Source organism: Rattus rattus, chromosome 6 (assembly GCF_011064425.1).
Source record: "Rattus rattus isolate New Zealand chromosome 6, Rrattus_CSIRO_v1, whole genome shotgun sequence".
Classification (NCBI taxonomy): Eukaryota; Metazoa; Chordata; class Mammalia; order Rodentia; family Muridae; genus Rattus; species Rattus rattus.
Genome location: NC_046159.1, coordinates 23,201,230 through 23,220,489, shown reverse-complemented (window position 1 = coordinate 23,220,489; position 19,260 = coordinate 23,201,230). Strand labels below are relative to the sequence as shown.

The following is a 19,260-nucleotide window of genomic DNA, read 5'->3' as shown; positions in this document are numbered from 1 at the left end:
CGAGCAAGCCGGCCGGACACCCGGCCGACCCACTCCTTCCCGGAGCGGTCCGGACCCAGTTGTACTGTCACCTCGCCTCGCGCTCCCGCCTGCTCCAATAGCAGCTGGGTCGGGATCGCAAGCCCCGCCCTGCCAGCCCGGCCCGTTTCCCTTCTTCACGGGAGTCACCTTTGCCTTACAAACGCTCGGCCCCGCCCTCTTCCTACCTTGCTGCGCTCGGCCCCGCCCCTGGCTGGTTCAACCAATAATCGGGTGGGTCTAGAGGCTCTGGGCGGGCCCGCAGCCAATGCGCACGCCGTGGGCGGGCCCCCGGCCGGAATTGGGGGTGAAGCCACCGCGTTCTGCCCACATTCGGGGCGCAGAGCTGGGGGTCCCCGGGGGGCGCCCGCAGTTAAGATGGCGTCTACAGCGGACGGGGACGTGGGAGAGACGCTAGGGCAGATGCGGGGACTGTGGACGAGTGTCGAGGATCTGAGCCTTAACAAGTTGGCGACGTCCCTGGGCGCGTCGGAACAGGCGCTGCGGCTCATCTTCTCCATCTTCCTGGGTAAGGACCCTCCTGCCTGCCTCTGCCCCCTCGTGGAGTCCCAGGGAAATAGGCAGAATGGGGACTGGGGACAGGACCTGCCTATCTGCCCCGAACCACCCAGGAGGGCTTCGGGGTGCGGGTGTAGGTCCTCAAGTACGTCAGCCAGCTATCGAAGGAAAGACAAGTCTTGTCTTGAGTCTGGGGGCCCGTACCCTCTGAACCTCTTCCCATTCCCTTTGGCCCATGCTGTGCCCTTTGGCTCCTCAGTCACCTCCCGCCTTGTCATCGATATGCTGGACCGTGCCCTCGCGACCTATGTCTATCTGTGGCTCTCGAGAGTTCGACTCTGGCCATGAGTACTGCTTATCTGTTATTAACAGCCCCCATCATGCGCTCACTTTACGATAGGCATAGGCCCTCGAACTTAGGATATTTTAGCACTACGGGCCTCCTCTGCCCAGTACTCCATACTTACGACTTCTCGGTCTGTTTTGTGCATTGCCAACGTCTAGTGTACTTTCATCTCTTTTTGCTCTCTTTCTAGTATTTTCTTATACCATATTGCTTTCCCTCTTAGCCGCCCACCTGTCATTTACCCTGGAATTCGTTCTTATACTGGGCTTGGGAAACAGCACTATTAACAACCTTTAAAACTCCATGCTTGTTCCGAGTGACTATTATTCATATGGTTCAAAGGATGCAATGTACCTGAATTTATGTTGCAACAAGCTATATTATATATTATATGTGTGTGTTTTATAGGCTTTAAAAAAAAAACTACATTCTTCGAGGTTTTTTTTTAATACATGAGGTAGCATGGTATGGTGGGGAAAAGTGTGGACTTTGAAGTTGAAGGCGTCCTTGTCGCTACTCACAAATGACAGGACCCCCAGGCAAGCCATTTAGCCGCTCTGCCCCTAATTTTCTTATGAAATGAAGACAGCTGTGCTTAGCATAAGATTGCTGTAAAGTCCGGCAAGAATTCATAGGTCAAGATCAGAGATGTTAGACTCAACGCGGCCGATTTTTAAGTGGTTGGAACTTTTGGGGAAGGCTGTATAACTTTAGTTAGAGAGAGTGAGGGTGAGAAAAGTCTGCCAGGCGTGAGTAGAGGGTTAACAGATCGCAACTGTAGGAAGTTTGAGATAAACTGGGTGTGGTGGCTTAATGCCTCTGCGGCTCAGCACCCTGGGACTAAGGCAAGAGAATTGTGAGTTTGAGCCTGGGCTAATGGTTTTAGACCCTATCTTTTTTTTTAAAAAAGTTTGAGACCATTGGGCTGGGAAGGTTTTGAATTCCAGAAAGAAATTTGGAACTTATCCAGGAAGTCAGTAGAGACATTGACACGTAATATCACCAGAGGGTGTGAATCCCATCTCAGTGATGGCTGGAGCTTTAATTCTTACTTAAACGACCTTGGCTAATACCATTGTTTCATATCATACCAAGGTGATCTATCTTTCCTCTGATAAAGATTTCCCTCTTCCTTGGTAGGATCCTAAGATTTTAGAGGTGCAGGGATCTTAGGTTCTGTGGTTTGCTCAATTCGGTGTCATTCAAACATTCCCCAAATTTATCAGCATCCCACATCTCTGGGTTTATGTACCACCGCCGCCGCTTTGAGCTTGTGACTCTTTGAACCTTGCTTCTGACCCAGTTTGTTGGCGTTGGGATTGGCAATTAAGAACGCATACTGTTCATTAGGTAGGAGGACCTTTGCTGCGTCCTCATCTGCGTACTGGACGTCTAAGACGGGTAGCAATACATTGTCAGCTCGGCCTGTTAAGTGGAAGTAAGGCTGGAATTAGGACTTGGAATTGTGTTTTGTGTGCTGACTTCAGATGCCGCCTGGCCCTGCTCTGGGCTGTCGCAAAAGTAAGCTTGACTTGGAAATCATCCAAGTCCCCATGTCCCACCCCTGCCACTGCGACACACAACCAGAGTAAGAAGTACCTGGAACTGCAGCCCCTTTTCCAGGCCTTCTGTCACCTCGTGGCCTCCTCCCCGTCTCACATAGGCTGCTTCCTCTAGTCATTTGAAGGATTTCTTTTTCCCCTTCCCAGTATTGGGAGTTAAACCCAGGACCTACCTCATGTTAGGCAAGCCCTGTACCACTGCACCGCATCCTAACCCAATTATGTGTCTGTATAGGATGCTGTTTCTAGGCATGGGTTAAATATATACATGTAAATACAGACTGATACAGTTGGCCTGACATGAAAGTATGTTTGGCTCGTAAATACATTTTCCTTGTAGTGGTATTAGCCTGTAACTCCAGCCCTTGGAAGGGGCATTGTGAGTTCAAGGTCATCCTTTCCTACACAGCATGTATGAGCCCAACCTGGACTGCCCAGTACCTGTTTCGATGAACCAAAGAAAAACAAAACAAAATTAGAACTAGAGAGGTAGCCCAGAGGTTAAGAGTGCTTTCAGAGGGTGGGAGTTCAGTCCCCAGCACCTACATCATGGGCTCACAACTGCCTGCAACTCCAGGTCTAGGGGATCTGACACATCTGGCCTCTGCCAGCACCTGCTTTCCTCTGCACAAACCCACACACAAGTACTCAGAATTAAACATAATAAAAAATAAGTCTTAAAGAAATCAGTGGTGCTACGTGGTTGGGGGGTGGGGTACACACCTTTAACCCCAACACTCAGGTAGAGGCAGGGGGATCTCTGAGTTTTAAGGCCAGCCTGGTCTACACTGTGAATCCTGGGGCTGTCAAGGCTACACTGAGAAAAGCTGTCTCAAAAGACCAAAAATGAAAAAAAGAGAAAGCAGTGATAAGGTGCTGGGAACTGAACTCCAGCCCAGTTTTCTACTTCCTCTCCTTAAGCTCCGTGGGTTGAAGAATTTTAAAACACTGGCTTTCTGATCTCCTTGCTAAAGGTCTTTCCATACTGCATACTTTCTATAGTGTATGAATGTATTAGAAACACATTTAGGGAAGCAACATTGCCCTTACTGTCTTATTTTTCATACCATTTATGCCCCTACATTGAACTCATGACCTATTAATGAGTTACAGAAAGCAATCTGGAAAGTCATAATTCAGAGATTTTCTTTTCTTTTATTTTTTTTGGAGCTGGGGACCGAACCCAGGGCCTTGCGCTTGCTAGGCAAGCGCTCTACCACTGAGCTAAATCCCCAATCCATAGAGATTTTCATCTGAGAGAGGAAGGTAGGGAGCATTGGGAATTGAACCAGGGGTTCACACATGAAGTGAGCACTCTGTCACAGGGCCACATCCTCAGCTTGTTTTGTTACTGTCTTTATTTTTATTTTGGAACAGGGTCTCACTGCGTAGCCCTGGCTGCCCTGAAACTCATTAGGTAGATCATGCAGACCCCAAACTCACTAAGACCTACATGCACCTAATTCCGAGAGCTGGGATTAAAAGCGTGTGCCACCACCACCCAGTTCACCATCCTTGGTGTTTAGTACCTAAGTTATGTGGAGGGCTGTGTCGGAGTACTCCCCAGTGATACAGACATTTGCGTTAAGTGTGATTGTGAGGATGTAGAGATGAATTGAGCCCTAGTGCTGACGGATACTCCTGGGAAGCACCCCTCCTTTAACAACTTGAGTTTTATCATAATTTACATGTGAATTCTTTATAACATCAACAAGGTATGTTTGTTATGGACAAGGACAAGAGTGTTCTCGATGCCCCACAAGCAGGAGCAGCGGGACCAGTATGTCTAATAAAGCCAAGCACGCACTGTGTTCTGCCAGTTGCGGTAGGGAAATCCATTGACATCAGTGTGCTGACCCCAGTAAAAGGCAGAAACCCAAGTGGCTATAAGAAGTCCCGAGCATTACGAGGTTTAATGCACTTTGGAACCAGAGTGAGCCTCCTTCTTTAGGCTCAGATGGTAGAGCTTAGGAAGGACGTGAGCCCTTAGGAGCCTGATGCAGGAGGATCACCACTAATTCAAGGCCAGCCTGGGCTACTCAGTGAGGCTGTCTCACAAAAACAGTGGGGAATGGTGTGCCTGGAGCTGACGCTGGACCAATAGAGCACAACACTGATTTAAAGAGAGGGAGGGTAACAGTAGGAACAGGGAGCTGTGTCCGTATGACTTGGACGCAAGGTGCATCCGCTGCGGGGAGAAGCAACTCCAAGACTTGGGGAAGGCAGAGTTGTTTGAAAGTGCAAAGCTGGTGGGAACCAAAGACTGCACCTTGTCCCCTCCCAGTCACTTGCTGCCTGCACCCATTCGCCATTTCCCTTCAGCAGGGCAACAACTAATTGTGTCTTCAGATCTCCAACTCCTCTCCATCACTATTCATCTGTCTGTCTGTCTGTCTGTCTGTCTCTCTCTCTCTCTCTCTCTCTCCCTCACACACACACACAACATAGACACGCACGCACACGCACACACACACACATATACACACAAACACACACTCTCGCGCACACAACACATACACACACAAAACATACACACACATGAACACACACACACACAACATACACACACGCACACAGCACACACACACATATACACACAAACACACACTCGCGCACACACAACACATACACACACATGAACACACACACACACACACACACACACACACACACACACACACACACACACATGAACATGTGTGTGCAGCAGCCTCCTGACTGGTCTCTAATTCTCTGCTTGCCCCTTCCAGTCTCCTCCCCAGAAGCAGCCTGTGTCTCTGCTGCCGAGCCCTTGCCTGGGGCTCCAGCCTTGTTTCAAACAAGTGCATAGCCTCAAGCCACATGGCCTTTCTTCCCTTCCTCAGGGAAGGCTGTAAGCCCTTCCTGCCCCGAGCCTTTGTGCACACTGACCCTACTCCTCAGACGGCTCTTTGCTCAGTCACTTGACACAACCAATCCACCCTTTGGGTCTCTCGTCAAACTGTTGCTTCCTGTGAGCATTCTTTCCTGACTGCTTCTGAAATCGTGTCCCTCGTTCCATTCTTAGTCTGAATGAAATCCTCTAACTATATGTTACATCTGGTTCACCACCGTGTACCCAGAGTTCATAGCACTTGACTGTAAATAACTGTTGGTTAAATGAATGTATGAATGAATGATTCGGCAAAATAAAAGTAACCCCCCTTCAAAAAAGACTGGACGTAGTGGTGCACACCTGTAATTCTAGCATTCAAAACAGTCATGAGTTCAAGGCCGGCCAGCCTGGCCCCTAAACTAAGGGCTGGGCGAGTAGCTCAATCCTAGTGCCCGCCTTAGGTGCACAAGGTCTTCAGCTGGAACCTCAACATAGCAGGGCAGACAAGAGAGTGACGGCCGGGACCCAGCCTCTGTCTGCTGCCTAGATGGCCACGCACAGAGATACAGACAGAAAGTGGGTACTGCTCAGTGCTGCACCGTGATCTAGTTTGAGTCTTACTTTAAGTTCCAAGGAAATTTTAAGACCCAAGTTTGCAGGCAGGGCTAGGGTTGTGGCTTAGTCAATATGAGCCTTGGGTTTGATCCCAGCACCCAGGAGGTGGAGGAAGAAGGCTCCAGATGGGCCTTGGCTCCCGGGCAAGTTTGAGTCCAGCCTGTGCTATGTAAGAGCCAGGTGGAAGAGGGGTTAGGAGTAAGTTTGGTCTCATAATTGAGTCAGATAGGAAATGAAATGCTGTAAGAACGCTTATAGAAGGAAATCTAATCCTTAGGTCAATCTCGCTACCCCTTGTTAATAACAGAAGTAACTTTTCCTGTTTGGTTTTGGTGAGATGGTGTCCTCAGTAGCCTAGGCTGCCCTTGATCCTTTTACCCGTCTTCCCAGAGCTGGGGTTACAAGGGAATGACACCACACTGGGCTTTGTGACGGCTTTGTACTGGACATTGCCCCAAATGGCTCCTAGGTGATTCTCTGAAGCCTGCCAGTTTTCAACAGGCGAGTACAGCACTGTTGTAACTTCCCTTGTAGTTTCTGACAGCTGGGGCTAGAAAGGCGAAGTTACTTAAGAGCTCTGCCCTTATCTTCCAGGAGTCTGAACCGGTGGCCACAGGGGATTGAGTGGAGCCTTATAGAGCTATAACATAAAAATGTCTGCCATAATCCTTTCTGTCAACTCGGTGGTTAACCAAGGTGTAATGAGCACACGGATACCTCAGCATCCGAAGTCAGGGCTGGCCAAAAGCAACAGACGGCCACTCTGCCTACCCCAGGGCTCTGTGGGCGTGGTCATGGCTGTCGGTTGCTTGCCTGGCTGCTCAAAAATTGCAGTTAAGAGTAGGAAGTCTTTCCTTGGAGGTTTAGAATTGGTATTACTAATGCTAGTGACTTTTAAAATAAAAATCAAACCAGGCCCATGGGTTAGCTCCTTGTGAACCGTCGAAAAGACTTGTTCAGTGCCATCTTTCTTGGGGTAGCACTGAAGTCACGACTCAAAGGTAACTAAATGGAACTTAAATTGAGTCACATTAACTAAACTACTGGGATCTCTGACTATGACCCCCAGTATGACTTTCACGAGCCCTTCCAATTCTAAAAGTCTAGGAATACTCTGTTATGTCTCTGTTCCTGGACTTTACACAATTCATTGCCACAGATTTTTCTCAGCATCTGAAGCCTCTGGTCTGAGATTTGTTTGTGAGTGGCCCAGGGTGACCTTGATCTCCTGATCCTCCAGCCTCCGCTTCCCAAGTCTTGGGAATGCTGGTGTGTACTACACCCCGACCCTGGACTGGCTGATGATACACGGGCTGATTAGATGTTCCACCGTATCTCGGGCCAGCCTAGAATGCACCTGTAGCCCAGGCTGACCTCAGACTCATAGGGATCCACCCTCCTCAGCCACCTGTCCCGCCTAGCTTGCCTCTTGCTTTCTGTTTCGTGTGAAACCAACCTTGTTCAGTAGGCACTAGGTTTTATGCTCATCAGCCTCAGAGTACCTGGCATCACAGGCCTGCACCACCAGGACCAGTTGAGTAATCTGCCAGCCGTTGCTTGAGAATAGGTCTTGTCTTCGGCCCAAGATGGCTGTGGACTCACTCTTGCCTCAGCCTCCGGGTGCCGGGATCCCAGTCTTCCTCAGCACACTCGCCCCGCTGTGCTCGCCTGTTCCAGACTCCCCTTACACATACTGCCCTAGAGCTTAGGACTGTTGCAGCTTTCATCATCATCGAGGACTTGACGTCTGCATGGTCTCAGGCTTTTGAAACGTCTGCGGATGCTCAGGTGTTCGGCAAAGCAGCTCTCTTGGATTCATCATGGCTCACTGTCCCCCACCGGCTGGCTTGTGTGTCTTTCCATTCCTTGTGAGAGGATCACGATCGTACGTGTTGTGTTGTTTTCATCTCAGGAGCTTCAGATGAGGGGTCAGTTACAGAGCGTCCTCCTAAGACGATTGGGCCACTGTGGCCAATTCTGCTTTTTGTATCAACTCAGCCACCTTGAGCAGTGTAGCATTTCCTTTTCCTTTGCTTGTTTGACTGTCTGTCTGTCTGTCTGAGGCAGAGACTTTCTGTAGTCCAGGCTGGTCTGGAACTCATGTGGCCTTTAGGCTTGCAGTGAACTCAGAGCAGTGCCTTGTCCTTCTTCAAATTTCAGATTAGTGAGTCGTCAGTCAACTCATAACTGATGGCACATTTATTAATGCAATTACGAAACTGACTTGTGGCTGTAACAAGAATTAGATCCCAGTTGCACCTGCTAGGAAAAGCTGTTCTGTGTGTGTTCTCACTCCTAAAGGTTTTAAAGTGTGCGTGTGCATGTCTGTGTCTGCCTGTCTGTGTGACTCTGTCTGTCTGTCTGTGTGACTCTGTGTTTGTGTGTCTGTCTGTGTGACTCTGTCTCCCTCTCTGTCTCTCTGTGTCTCTCTGTGTCTCTCTCTGTCTCTCTCTGTCTCTCTCTCTCTGTCTTTCTGTCTCTCTCACTCTGTGTGTGTGTGTGTGTGTGTGTGTGTGTGTGTGTGTGTGTGTGTGTGTGTGTGTGTATTTACAGCAGTTAAGAAATTAAAGACCAGGATGTTTAGGCCTAGGAGGAGTTCTCTGGGTGAAATAGAAGTAGCTCCTTGAAGAACAAGAAAGCTTATCTGTTTGCTGTTGTTTTGAGACAGGGTCCCATATGTAACCTAGGCTAGCCCGGAACTCACTGTGGTACCCCAGGATGGCCTAAAACTCAACTCTTTTCCCTCAGCTGGAGTAGCAAGCAAAAGACACTACACCCTGCCCGCCCATCTCTTGTTTATTTAGAAAGTGTCATGTGTGTTCTTTTCCTGTTTTCAAAACAAGAAAGGGATATGGAGAACAAAACTAGAAAAAAAAAATGCTGGGTGAAGATTTTCTTTGGCTTGAAGCACACTGTTTGTAAGGTCTCATTTCCTCCCCATTCAAAGTGTAGCTTTGAAGCTCAGTCAGAAGGATGAGCTCTGGGCACCTTGTGTGGACTGCTCCATATAAGAATCACGTGGCAGTAAAGGTTAATAAAGGCTTTGGGTGCGTGCGACATTGCAGGAGAGGGAAGGTTCGTCAGAGGGGGACCTAGCTAAGCCGAAATAATCACACTTGGGTTTTAGTTTAGGCTCAACGCATCAGGTCTTTTCTGAGACCTGGTCTCACAAAGTGGCCCTGTCTGGTCTGGAATTCAGAGATCCACCTGCCTTTAGCTCCAGAATGCTGGAATCGAAGCCTGTGCCACCACACCCAGCAAATAAGATAGTCTTATCCCAGTTCCCAGTGACTCCACCCAGAACGGGGAGCATCTGCTCTCTTAATGAGCCTCCTAGTGTTAACACCCCTTACACACTCTCAAGAGGTAACCCTAAAATCATTTAGGAATCAGATCAGGGATCAGAGCCCCCAAATCCTTGTGGCATCTCTGACCACTGGCAAGGAAGAGGCTGCCAAGTACCCACGGGGGTCATGGGGTCCTAGAGCTGGAGTTGCTCGTGGCCGAGAACTAATGTGTGAACGCTCTGCACTGAACTATGTGAGTCCTGTACAAGAAGCAGCGGGTCTCAAGCGCTAAGCCATCTCTTCAGCTTTGACAGGAAAAGGCCAGTTTGTTTTCTTTTGGTTTGATTTTTCAAGATAGGGTCTCTTTCTGTAGCTCCGTCTCTCCTAAAACTCTGTAGACCAGGCTGGTCACAAACTGGGAGAGCTACCTGACTCTGCCCCTGGAGTGTTTCACTTGAAGGTGTGTGCTGGTGTGTCACCATAACTGGCTTGAAAAATTTTGGCTCAAAAAGTCTTAAGTGGACTATTTAAATGTCTCATTCTAACTGCATATAAACTTAAGAATAAAAAGTCAAAGGGCAGTGGTGGCACATGCCTTTAATCCCCGCACTTGGGAGGCAGAGGCAGGTGGGTCTCATGAGTTCAAGGCCAGCCTGGTCTACAGAGTGAATTCCAGATCACCCAGGACTACACACACAAACACACACACACACAAACATACAACTCTGTCTCAAAAAAAGAATAGAACAGAAAGCACATGCCAGGTGTGATGGTCCATGCCTTTAATCTCAGCACTTGGAAGGGAGAGGGTAGCCTGGTCTACATGCCGAGTTCCAGGACAACCAGAGTTACATACTGAGATCCTATCTCAGAAAGAAAAAAAATTTTAAAAAGCTTTTATCAATTAAAGATGTGTTTGTTACTAAATAATCACACTGTCATAGCATTTTCATAAGAAAACCGTGAATAGGAGGGGTAGAGGTGTGACACATACCGTGGGAGTCAGCAGCAGGCAGGATCAATGTGAATTTGAAGCTAGCCTGCTCTGTATGTTGAGTTCCAGGCCAGCCAGGGCTACACAGTGAGACCCTGTCCCAAAACAAACAAACCCATTTGAGTTCCTGTCTGCTCCATAAAATTTATGTAAAGTAAGGTAGTAATTTTGGGAGTAATAAAGAATTCACTAAAAAAATAAAGGTTGTATCCACATGTGAATCTTGGTATTCTGTCGGATCTCTGTGTGCTGCTTCGCGAAGTGGCAAACCTGTAGCCTGTGGGAAGGCTTTTCTCCCGAGGCTCTCACTTTGCTGTGACAGCAATTCTAAACTCAGATCGGCTGGACACCGCACTAGGTTACTGTCCATAAATAGGAAACTACTGCTTCCAAGAAGACAGGCCGAAGCCAACTGGAATGGTGCCCCTTAGGCTCCTGGCATACACCTCAGTCAAAAGCCGACAATTCTGAGTCAGGTTAGAGAATAGACACAGGACCTTAGCAAAACTACAGCCCTGTGCGGTCCCCTAGAAATGCTCATCCCCGTTTTTTGTTTTTTTGGTTTTTTTTTTGGTTCTTTTTTTCGGAGCTGGGGACCGAACCCAGGGCCTTGCGCTTCCTAGGTAAGCACTCTACCACTAAGCTAAATCCCCAGCCCCGCTCATCCCCGTTTAAGGCAGGATCCAGGATCTTGCTAAATTACCCAGGCTGACCTGGAACGTACTGTCTTGCCCAGTCTAGCCTCAAACATGCAGTGATCTTCCTGCATCAGCCTTCAAAGAGGCTGGGATTATAGGTAAGCATCCCCAAACCTGATTGACTCCATTTTTGAAATTCTTCATTGATTGTCTGTGGTGGCTTGAATAAAATGGCCCCTGTAGGCCCATAGGGAGTGGCACTATTAGATATGGCCTTGTTGGAAGAAAGTGTGTCTCAGCCTTTTCCTGCCGCCTGCAGATCCAAACGTAGAACTCTCCGTTCCTTCTCCAGCACCGTATCTGCCTGCCTACCACCATGCTTCCCACCATGGACTTCCCACAGTGCACAAACCTCTAAACTGTAAGCCGACCCCAATTCAGTGTCTTCCTTTGAGAGCTGCCATGGTCATGGTGTCTCTTCACAACAGTAAAATGTGAACCAAGACATTGCCCATCTGAAAATCTAGGAAACTAAAGCAAGCGCAGGAACTGCTGGGTAGCAAATAGTATTTGGCTTCGGTTTTGTGACCCTGAAGAACAGAACCTAGGGTTGTGGGTCTTGTGGTGGGCAAGCTCTCTACCTTCTGAGCCATGCCCCAGTCCACATGGTTTTTGTTGACGTGAGACAGTCTTGTTATGTAGCCAAACAGACCTTGACCTCCCTGTGAGGTTTAGGAGTGTTCGTCCTCACTAGCACTCTCTCCGTTCTACCTGAATGCTGGGAAGACAGGCATGTGCATTTATTTTTAAAATATACACAGCCCAAGTCACATATATGTCCTTTATTCGTCTGTGCTGTTAGACAGCAGACGTGCTATAGGCCAGTACTGGTCTTTCCATTGAGAACATGAAAACCCTAAGGTTGACAGTGGTTCCCAAGTCGTCTCCTAAGAAGCTCCAGAGCTCTGAGTCTGAGGTTTGGCTGTTTTGTTTTGAGCTTGGGACCTTTCTGGTATAGGGGACCAAGAGCAGAGTCTTGCATATGGCAAACAAGAGCACGCGTGTCCTGTGTCACTGAGCTATGAGCCCAGTCTTCTTGTTTATACCGAAATGTTATGTTATTGATTTTTTTTCTTTTCTTTTTTTCGGAGCTGGGGACCGAACCCAGGGCCTTGCGCTTGCTAGGCAAGCGCTCTACCACTGAGCCAAATCCCCAACCCCATGTTATTGATTTCTAAAAGATTTTTCCTACACTTTCAAATTTTCTTCCCAAAAAAAGTAAAGGAGCAATTTCTCAGCAATCAGTCTACAAACCTAGTTAATAACTCCAGTACATCAAAGGGTAGTGTCGCGAAAATGGAAACATAATACACAAAGTAGGAGAAATATTTATGTCATGTATTTCATGTCTAGTATACAGGTGTTGGTGTGTGTGTGTGAGTGTGTGTGTGTGTGTGTACAACACATCCTAAGCTATAACTTACTGAACATCAATTTTGTCTGACTGCAACTTCACTAAGCTGTACAATTAAAAATCTGGTCTTGGCAGAAGCTCACTGTCCAGTACGGGAGAGGCCATCTGGGGAAAGGCTCATCCTAACAAAAGGTAGCAGCAGACCGTCAGCTCTATACAGGTGCACAGTGCACATGTGTATGTACTCATGCAAATGCACACACATATCCAAGTGTCCGGGCACCGTGAGAACACAGCCTACAGAGCCAACTAAGCAGGGCTCGTAGAGGATCACAGACCCCGCGTAGGTCTGCGCTAGGCTGTCTGAATATGCATTATGGTTGGGTAGCTTGATGTTCTTGTGGGAGTCCAACAGTGGGAGTGAGTGTGACTTTGACTCTTTGCCTGCTCTTGCAACCCTTTTCCTGCTTCTAGGTTTCCGCATCCAGCCATGATACGAGGGCTTGTGTCCAGTCTTGCTGTATCTTGTTAGGCAGTGTTTGCAGGATAGGTCCTAGGAGGGCTGCTTTTTTTTTTTTTTTTTAAGAGAAACGGGAGGAGTGAATCTGGGGTGGTGGGAGGGGCTGCAATATATGAGAGAAAAATAAAGGTTAAAAGAAGAAAAACCCAAATGAGAACAGACAAAGGCTGCAGGTGTAGAGGTCACACCTACAGTCCCAGCACTTGAGAGGCTGAGGCAGCAGGATTACCCCAATCTGAGCAAGATCATGTGTCCAAAAAGGAGGAGAGGAGGTAGTTGCCAGACTGGTAGCACACACCTGAAACCCCAGAACTCAAGAAACTGAGACCAGAGAATTACCTCAAGTTCTAGCCCAGCCTTTGGGCAGGTGGTGAAATCCTGTCCAAAAAAAAAAAAAGGCAAGCGCGATGTCACGTGTCTCTGCATTCCAGCACCAGATACCATCGGGCATTTGGGAGTAGAGGCAGGAGTTCATGGTCATCCTCAGACACCAAGATCAAGTCAACCTAGGGGACTTGAGACTGTCTCAGGGTTTAAGGGTGAACAACGGGGTGTGTTAGCGCGTACCTTTAATCCGGTCTGGAGGCAGAACTGGGTGGATCTGTGAGTTCAAGGCCAGGCTTTTCTATAGAGGGAGTCAAGGACAACCAGGGCTAATACACAAAGAGAACCTGTGTCAAAACAAACAAACAAAAAAGGGTACGGCTTCTTTTCCACAGGAAGGGTTCAATCCCAGCACCACATGGTGGCTTGCCCCTGACTGTGACTCCAGTCCCAGGAGATCCTGCACTCTTCTGGCCCCTGTAAGCCCCAGGTACACACGTGGCACATAGACATACGGCAGGCAAAACCCCACACGAATAAAATAAAATATAGTAAAAGAAGGGAGGACTCTTGACAGTTGTATTCACCTTACTATGTGAGATGAGAGAAAATGAAAACCAGTTAATAAAATGTATTCATGGAGTAAGAATGAAACAGTGGGGGGTGGAGGGGTGGGATGTGGAACAGTTGGAGGGTGGACCCGGAGGGGAGTAAAATCTGGAGTGTAAAAATAAATATAAAATCTGTTAAAAAGAGAAAAAGAATGAAACAGTATCCGCACTTATAGGATAAAGAAATCTAACCTCTATGCACTCCATAAATGCTGTAGGTAAAGAACACTGGGGTTGGGGATTTAGAATCTGGTGTTATAAAGGTGGCAAGGCCGGGGTTCGGTCCCCAGCTCCAGAAAAAAAAAAAAAAAAAAAAAAAAAAAAAAAAAAAAGAACACTGTGCCATGTTAGAATCTTGTTATAAAGGTGGCAGCGGGTAGAGGCCTGGCCCCACACTCATTTCAAGCCTGAGTTTCTTCTGAATGTTGTTCTCCTAACCCTGTGCTTAAGCCTGTATTTAAAGTCTTTAGTAAGATCTCATTAAACAAAAATATTTGAGGAAAATACTGACTTGGGAAGATGCTTACTGCCGTTATGTGCTGGTTTTTAATTAGGCCAGTTTGTGTTTGTTGTTTGAGGCAGGGCCTTGCTACAGTTCAAGTTGGCCCAGAACCCATGAAAATCCTCTTGCTTCGGCCTCCCAAGAGCTGGGACTACAGACATGTACCTCTGCCATACCCACTGTTTCTTCATAAGTGAGAGTACCACACACAGTGTAAGGGTTTTTCCTGTAATTTTTACACTTATTTCTGTAGTATCTGTGTGCGTATGGCGGTCAGGATGGGTTGTGGGAGTCAGTTCTCTCCTCCCACCCTGTGGGTTCCCTGGGTCGGTCCAGCCAGCACCAACTCACCAGTCCCAGATATTTTTTAGGATTAACTAATAATAAATTATATAACTAATATTATTATAAAAATAATAAAATTATCATGTCAGTTTACTTGTGCTTATTTATATGCACACACGTATGCCATGGCACCCGTGGGGGTCAGAGGACGGCTTTGTAGAGTCAGTTCTTGCCTTCCACTGCTGGGGTCCTGAGGCTTGAACTCAGGTCGTCGAGCTTGGCTGCTGTGCCATCTCACCTGCCCAAGGCTTGCTGTTTTTGGGGGTTTTTTTGAACTTTTTATTTATATGCATGTTTGAAATAATTTATTTTATTTCATGTGCTTTGGTGTTTTGCCTGCGTGTATGTCTGTGTGAGGGTTTTGGATCCCCAGTAACTGTTGTGAACGTTCATGTGATACTGAGAGTTAAACCCAGGTTCTCTGGAAGAGCAGCCAGTGTTCTTGACCACTGAGCCATCTCTCCGGCTCTTACGCGCACGCTCGTGTGAGCACACAGAGCCATGGAGGCCAGAAGACAAATATCGGATCCTTCGGAGCTGCAGTCAGAGGTGGTTGTGAGCCTCCTGGTGTGGGTTCTGGGAAGAAAACTTGGATCTTCCACAAGATCAGCAAGCACTCGTTGATGGTTTTATTAGAGTCCATAGTTTGTCTATATTTTTCTGTTGTAGCTTTTTTTTTTTTTTTTTTTTTTTTTTTTTCTTTTAAACGGGATCTCACTGTAACCCAGACTGGTCTGGAGCTCACTGTAGGCAAGGCTGGTCTTGAACTCATGAAATCTGCCTGCCTCTACCTCTGCCTCCTGAGTGCTGGGATGCAACGCATGTACTATCAGCATCACTACTGGCTCTCTTCGTCTTTTCTCTTAAAGACACACGGACGAAAGCAAGAATCCAACAAGCGCACATACTCCGAATGATAAGGACCATTTTGGATACTTTTTCTCCTGTTAGCATCACAGCCGGGCAGCACACCAATTATTTCTTATTTGCTAAGACAAAGAGATGTCACCTACCTTGTTTATGTTTACAGCAGTTAGGTTTGGCCCCAGTAATGGCGAGGAAGCAGTATAAGGGAAGGTTGGAAAGAAACCAGGTAAATCACAGGGCAGCGAGACCAAGCAGGCCTTGAGCAGTCCTCGCACAGAGCAGAGCAGAGTAGAGCAGATAAGACAGGAATGGGCTTTCTCCCCCCTGGGAATGAGAGCCATCATAAAGGGAACAAGGCCTTAGACTTGCTCTGTAAGAGCAAGCCATAACATGAACATTCTGATAAGCAGGTCTCGGGCATAGGGGCCAGAGGTGGTTCAGCCGCCAAGGGCGCTTCTGCTCTTCCAGAGAACACAGGTTCAATTCCCAGCCCACGCTGGGCAGCTGGCTGGTGCCTCCTATGGCACCTGCACTGGGAGAAACATTCCCTCATACAAGCACACACGTGCACACACAATTAACAATAATAAAAGTAAGTCCTTTGGAAGTGGAATAAAGCAATTCTAAGAGAAAGAAAAGGCAGGGCCGGTGAGATGTGGGAGAAAGATGGGCAAGTGGATGTAGGCTTGCTTCCATCTAATGGGTGTCCCCTTCTCCCAGGCGCAAGCTCGGGCTTCACCATCTCTACCAGTATTTCCACTCCTGGCCATGTATGGTCCCTTGCTGCTGGGAAGCATAGCACTAGAATTACTAGGAAATGTAGGGTCCCTAGATTCCTGCATCCCAGCGCCTTCTCCCTGCATGCTGAAATTCCGGCTGCATTCTGGCCTCGGATATTTGGCTGCACACTGAGACCTGAACTCTACATAGAAACATGTTATTGACCAAGGAGGAACCAAAGTGCCCAGTTCTACCGAACTTCCGTGTGCTAAACCCAGTGAGCTAGAAGTGACTGTTTATCCCAGAGTCCAGACGAATCATCCCTTCAGATTTCCTTGGGAGGTGCCACCCACATCCCAGCTGGCTTTCCTGGGAGTCACAGCCCAGGCATTCCTCTCAGCCTGGCCTCTCCCGGGGCCTGACGCTGGCACAAGCAGCCAGCATCCTTCCCCGCCTGACACTGCAGATTTGTTGTGTAGTGGGTGCTTTTGTTTTTAATACCCGAAGGCTATACATGACCGTCTTGGGGCCTTTTGCTTTTTAAGGAAAAGTGGTACCTGGCATGATGACGTACACCTTAGTCCCAGCACTCGAGCAGCAGAGGCTGGAGAAGCAGCTCAGTGGTTAAAAGCACGCCCTGTTTTCTCAGAGGCCTGGGTTTGGTTCCCAGCACCCACATCAGGCAGTTCATACCTGCCTGTAACTTCAGCTCCAGGGGATCTGACACGCCTCTGACCTCCTCCTCCTTTTCCTCTTCCTCCTCCTCCTCCTCTTCTTCCTCCTCCTCTTCTACACACACACACACACACACACACACAAAGAATAATTAAAATTTTAAAAAGAAAATGGCTTTTTAAAAAAGAGCCAGGGGCAGGAAGATCTCTGAGTTTGGAGTCAGCCTGGTCTGCAGAGCAAGTTCCAGGACAGCGAAAGCTACACACACAAACCTGTCTTAAAAGACAGACAGACAAAAGCCTGGCATTAAACAAACGAATAGTTTTCTAAAACCCACAAAGCACAATGCAAGTGCGGTTGTGAATGCCTGGAACCCCACCATTCTGCACGGTGAGCAGTGAGCCATTGGGAGCTTCAAGCAGCTCAGAGACGACCTGGTTCTTAAGAAGTTGGGGGTCGGGGTTGGGGATTTAGTGAAGTGGTAGAGCGCTTGCCTAGGAAGCGCAAGGCCCTGGGTTCGGTCCCCAGCTCCGAAAAAAAAAAAAAAAAAGAAGTTGGGGGTCGATATGAAATAAGAAACATCTAAGTAGGGGTTGGGGATTTAGCTCAGTGGTAGAGCACTTGCCTAGCAAGCGCAAGGCCCTGGGTTCGGTCCCCAGCTCTGCAAAAAAGAATTAAAAAAAAAAGAAAGAAAGAAAGAAACATCTAAGTATTTAAGAGTAGACGTCTTCGACTTGTTTAAAGAAAGTATCATCTTCTCGTATTAATCCATAGGGTTGCAGTCCAAGTCTGAGTGAATTCCACCATGCCTTCTAAGTGCTGTTCCTTATATACACGCTGGTAGTAATAAAGCCTAATTGCGAAATTAGGTACAGCAAGGATCATCGATAACTTATACTAAAGGAGCACTTACAAGATGGAAGTGTGATAACAATTATGCCGTGCATGTGGTAGGCAGTACAGAGTTTGGATATATACATGCATGTATCTACTCGTAGATAAACACCTTATTACACTGTAACTCTTCAGCCACCCATAGTAGCTCTCACCTCTTCCCAGCACGTGGGAGACAGACAGGAGGCTCTCCATGATAGGCAGAGGCAGCCGTGGCTACACAGTGCATTCTAGACCAGCAGCAGAGCTACAGCAACGAAACACGCACGCCTACAGCCTTGCACCTAAAGCAAGCGCGGCTTTCCTGGCTCGTCAGCGTTGTCGGCATCGCTGTTTCCACTTTGGGCCGTGGCTGAGTGAAACGAAGGGTACTCTCGTGTGCAGACACCGATGTGGATCTGCCTGGGTGACGGCCAAGTGTTCAGTGATGAGCATGGCAAAATTCATTTAGTAACTGAATCAATAAAAGCAGAGAAAAAAATTACTTCCTTGAAAGTTTTTTCTTTATTATTAGTGGAGGTCAGAGGACAACTTTGTGGAATCTGGTCGCCTGCCGCCCCCGTGGGTTCTGCAGACTGAACTTAGGTCATAGGCTAGTGCAGCAAGGGTCTTTACACACTGGACCTCTGCAGCTCAGGCATTTTCTATTAATCTGCAGGATGGCCTGCAAGATGGCTGGTATTTTCCCTAGTTCAGAAATGCATTGGTGAGAATGCAGGTGTTTTCTCAGGCTGTAGATCTGAATCTTGACTGAACCACTCCGATCCCAGAGCCCTGATGATCTGGCTACCACATCCTGTAGTAATTTGCAGAGAATTAAAATGTGATTAATGTCCCCATTAGAAGCGCCAGGTGGGACATTTACCTTTGCCAGGGTGGCAGATAGGGTCTCTCAGTGATGCCTCAAAATCCGTCTGAATGTCGTCGTCACTCTTCTACTGAGATGGAGAAATGGCACTGTGTCGCCCCTTATATACCACTGTAGGGAAGTACTAAGGTCTGTACACCAGGCACAAGGACAAACAAAATGCAAGATTGTTTTTGCCATCTGGTTAGCTGGGAAGTGCTCCTGAGGGCGCACTCAGGATGACTTTCCCTGAACTAATAAGAAGCTGGTGTTGGGAGATCCCAACTCCTGAGTGGGTGGGTTCCTCACTGAGCAGCTCCAGCATTCAGCTTTTGTTGATACCGGTTAGGCCGCCACAGTCCTACATCAGCCATTAGCGTTGGAGTGGAAAGGCTGCCTTCCTGAGAGCACTTGGCTTCTATGGAGCAAGTAAAGAAACACTCTTGGGGAAATCAGGGTTTAGATTGTTTTGATACATTGAGGAACTAAAATGAAACGGTCTCATGTTGCCGTGGCTGTTGTCAGTGCTGTCCTGAAACTTCTGATCTCCCCACCTCTCCTCCCAAGCCCTGCAGTTTACAGATGCACACGGTCCATCTCTGGCATTAAACAATACTTCTTATAACATTCATAGAAATGCTTTTCCTTTTCCACAGTCCATCACTTCATCTTCAGGAGAGCCCCCAGCACCAGGCGTGGTGGTACACA

At 47.8% G+C, this 19,260-nt stretch overlaps 1 protein-coding gene across 1 annotated transcript in view; it reads left to right on the top strand.

Moving 5' to 3' along the window:
• Nucleotides 1-274: 274 nt before the first annotated feature.
• The window catches only part of Lpcat3 (lysophosphatidylcholine acyltransferase 3), a 40,548-nt gene continuing 21,562 nt past the window's right edge, over nucleotides 275-19,260 (top strand). The window contains exon 1 of the mRNA XM_032905709.1: nucleotides 275-547. Coding sequence (XP_032761600.1) covers nucleotides 397-547 — 151 coding nt within the window. The 5' untranslated portion in view covers nucleotides 275-396. The remainder of the gene's footprint in view (nucleotides 548-19,260) is intronic.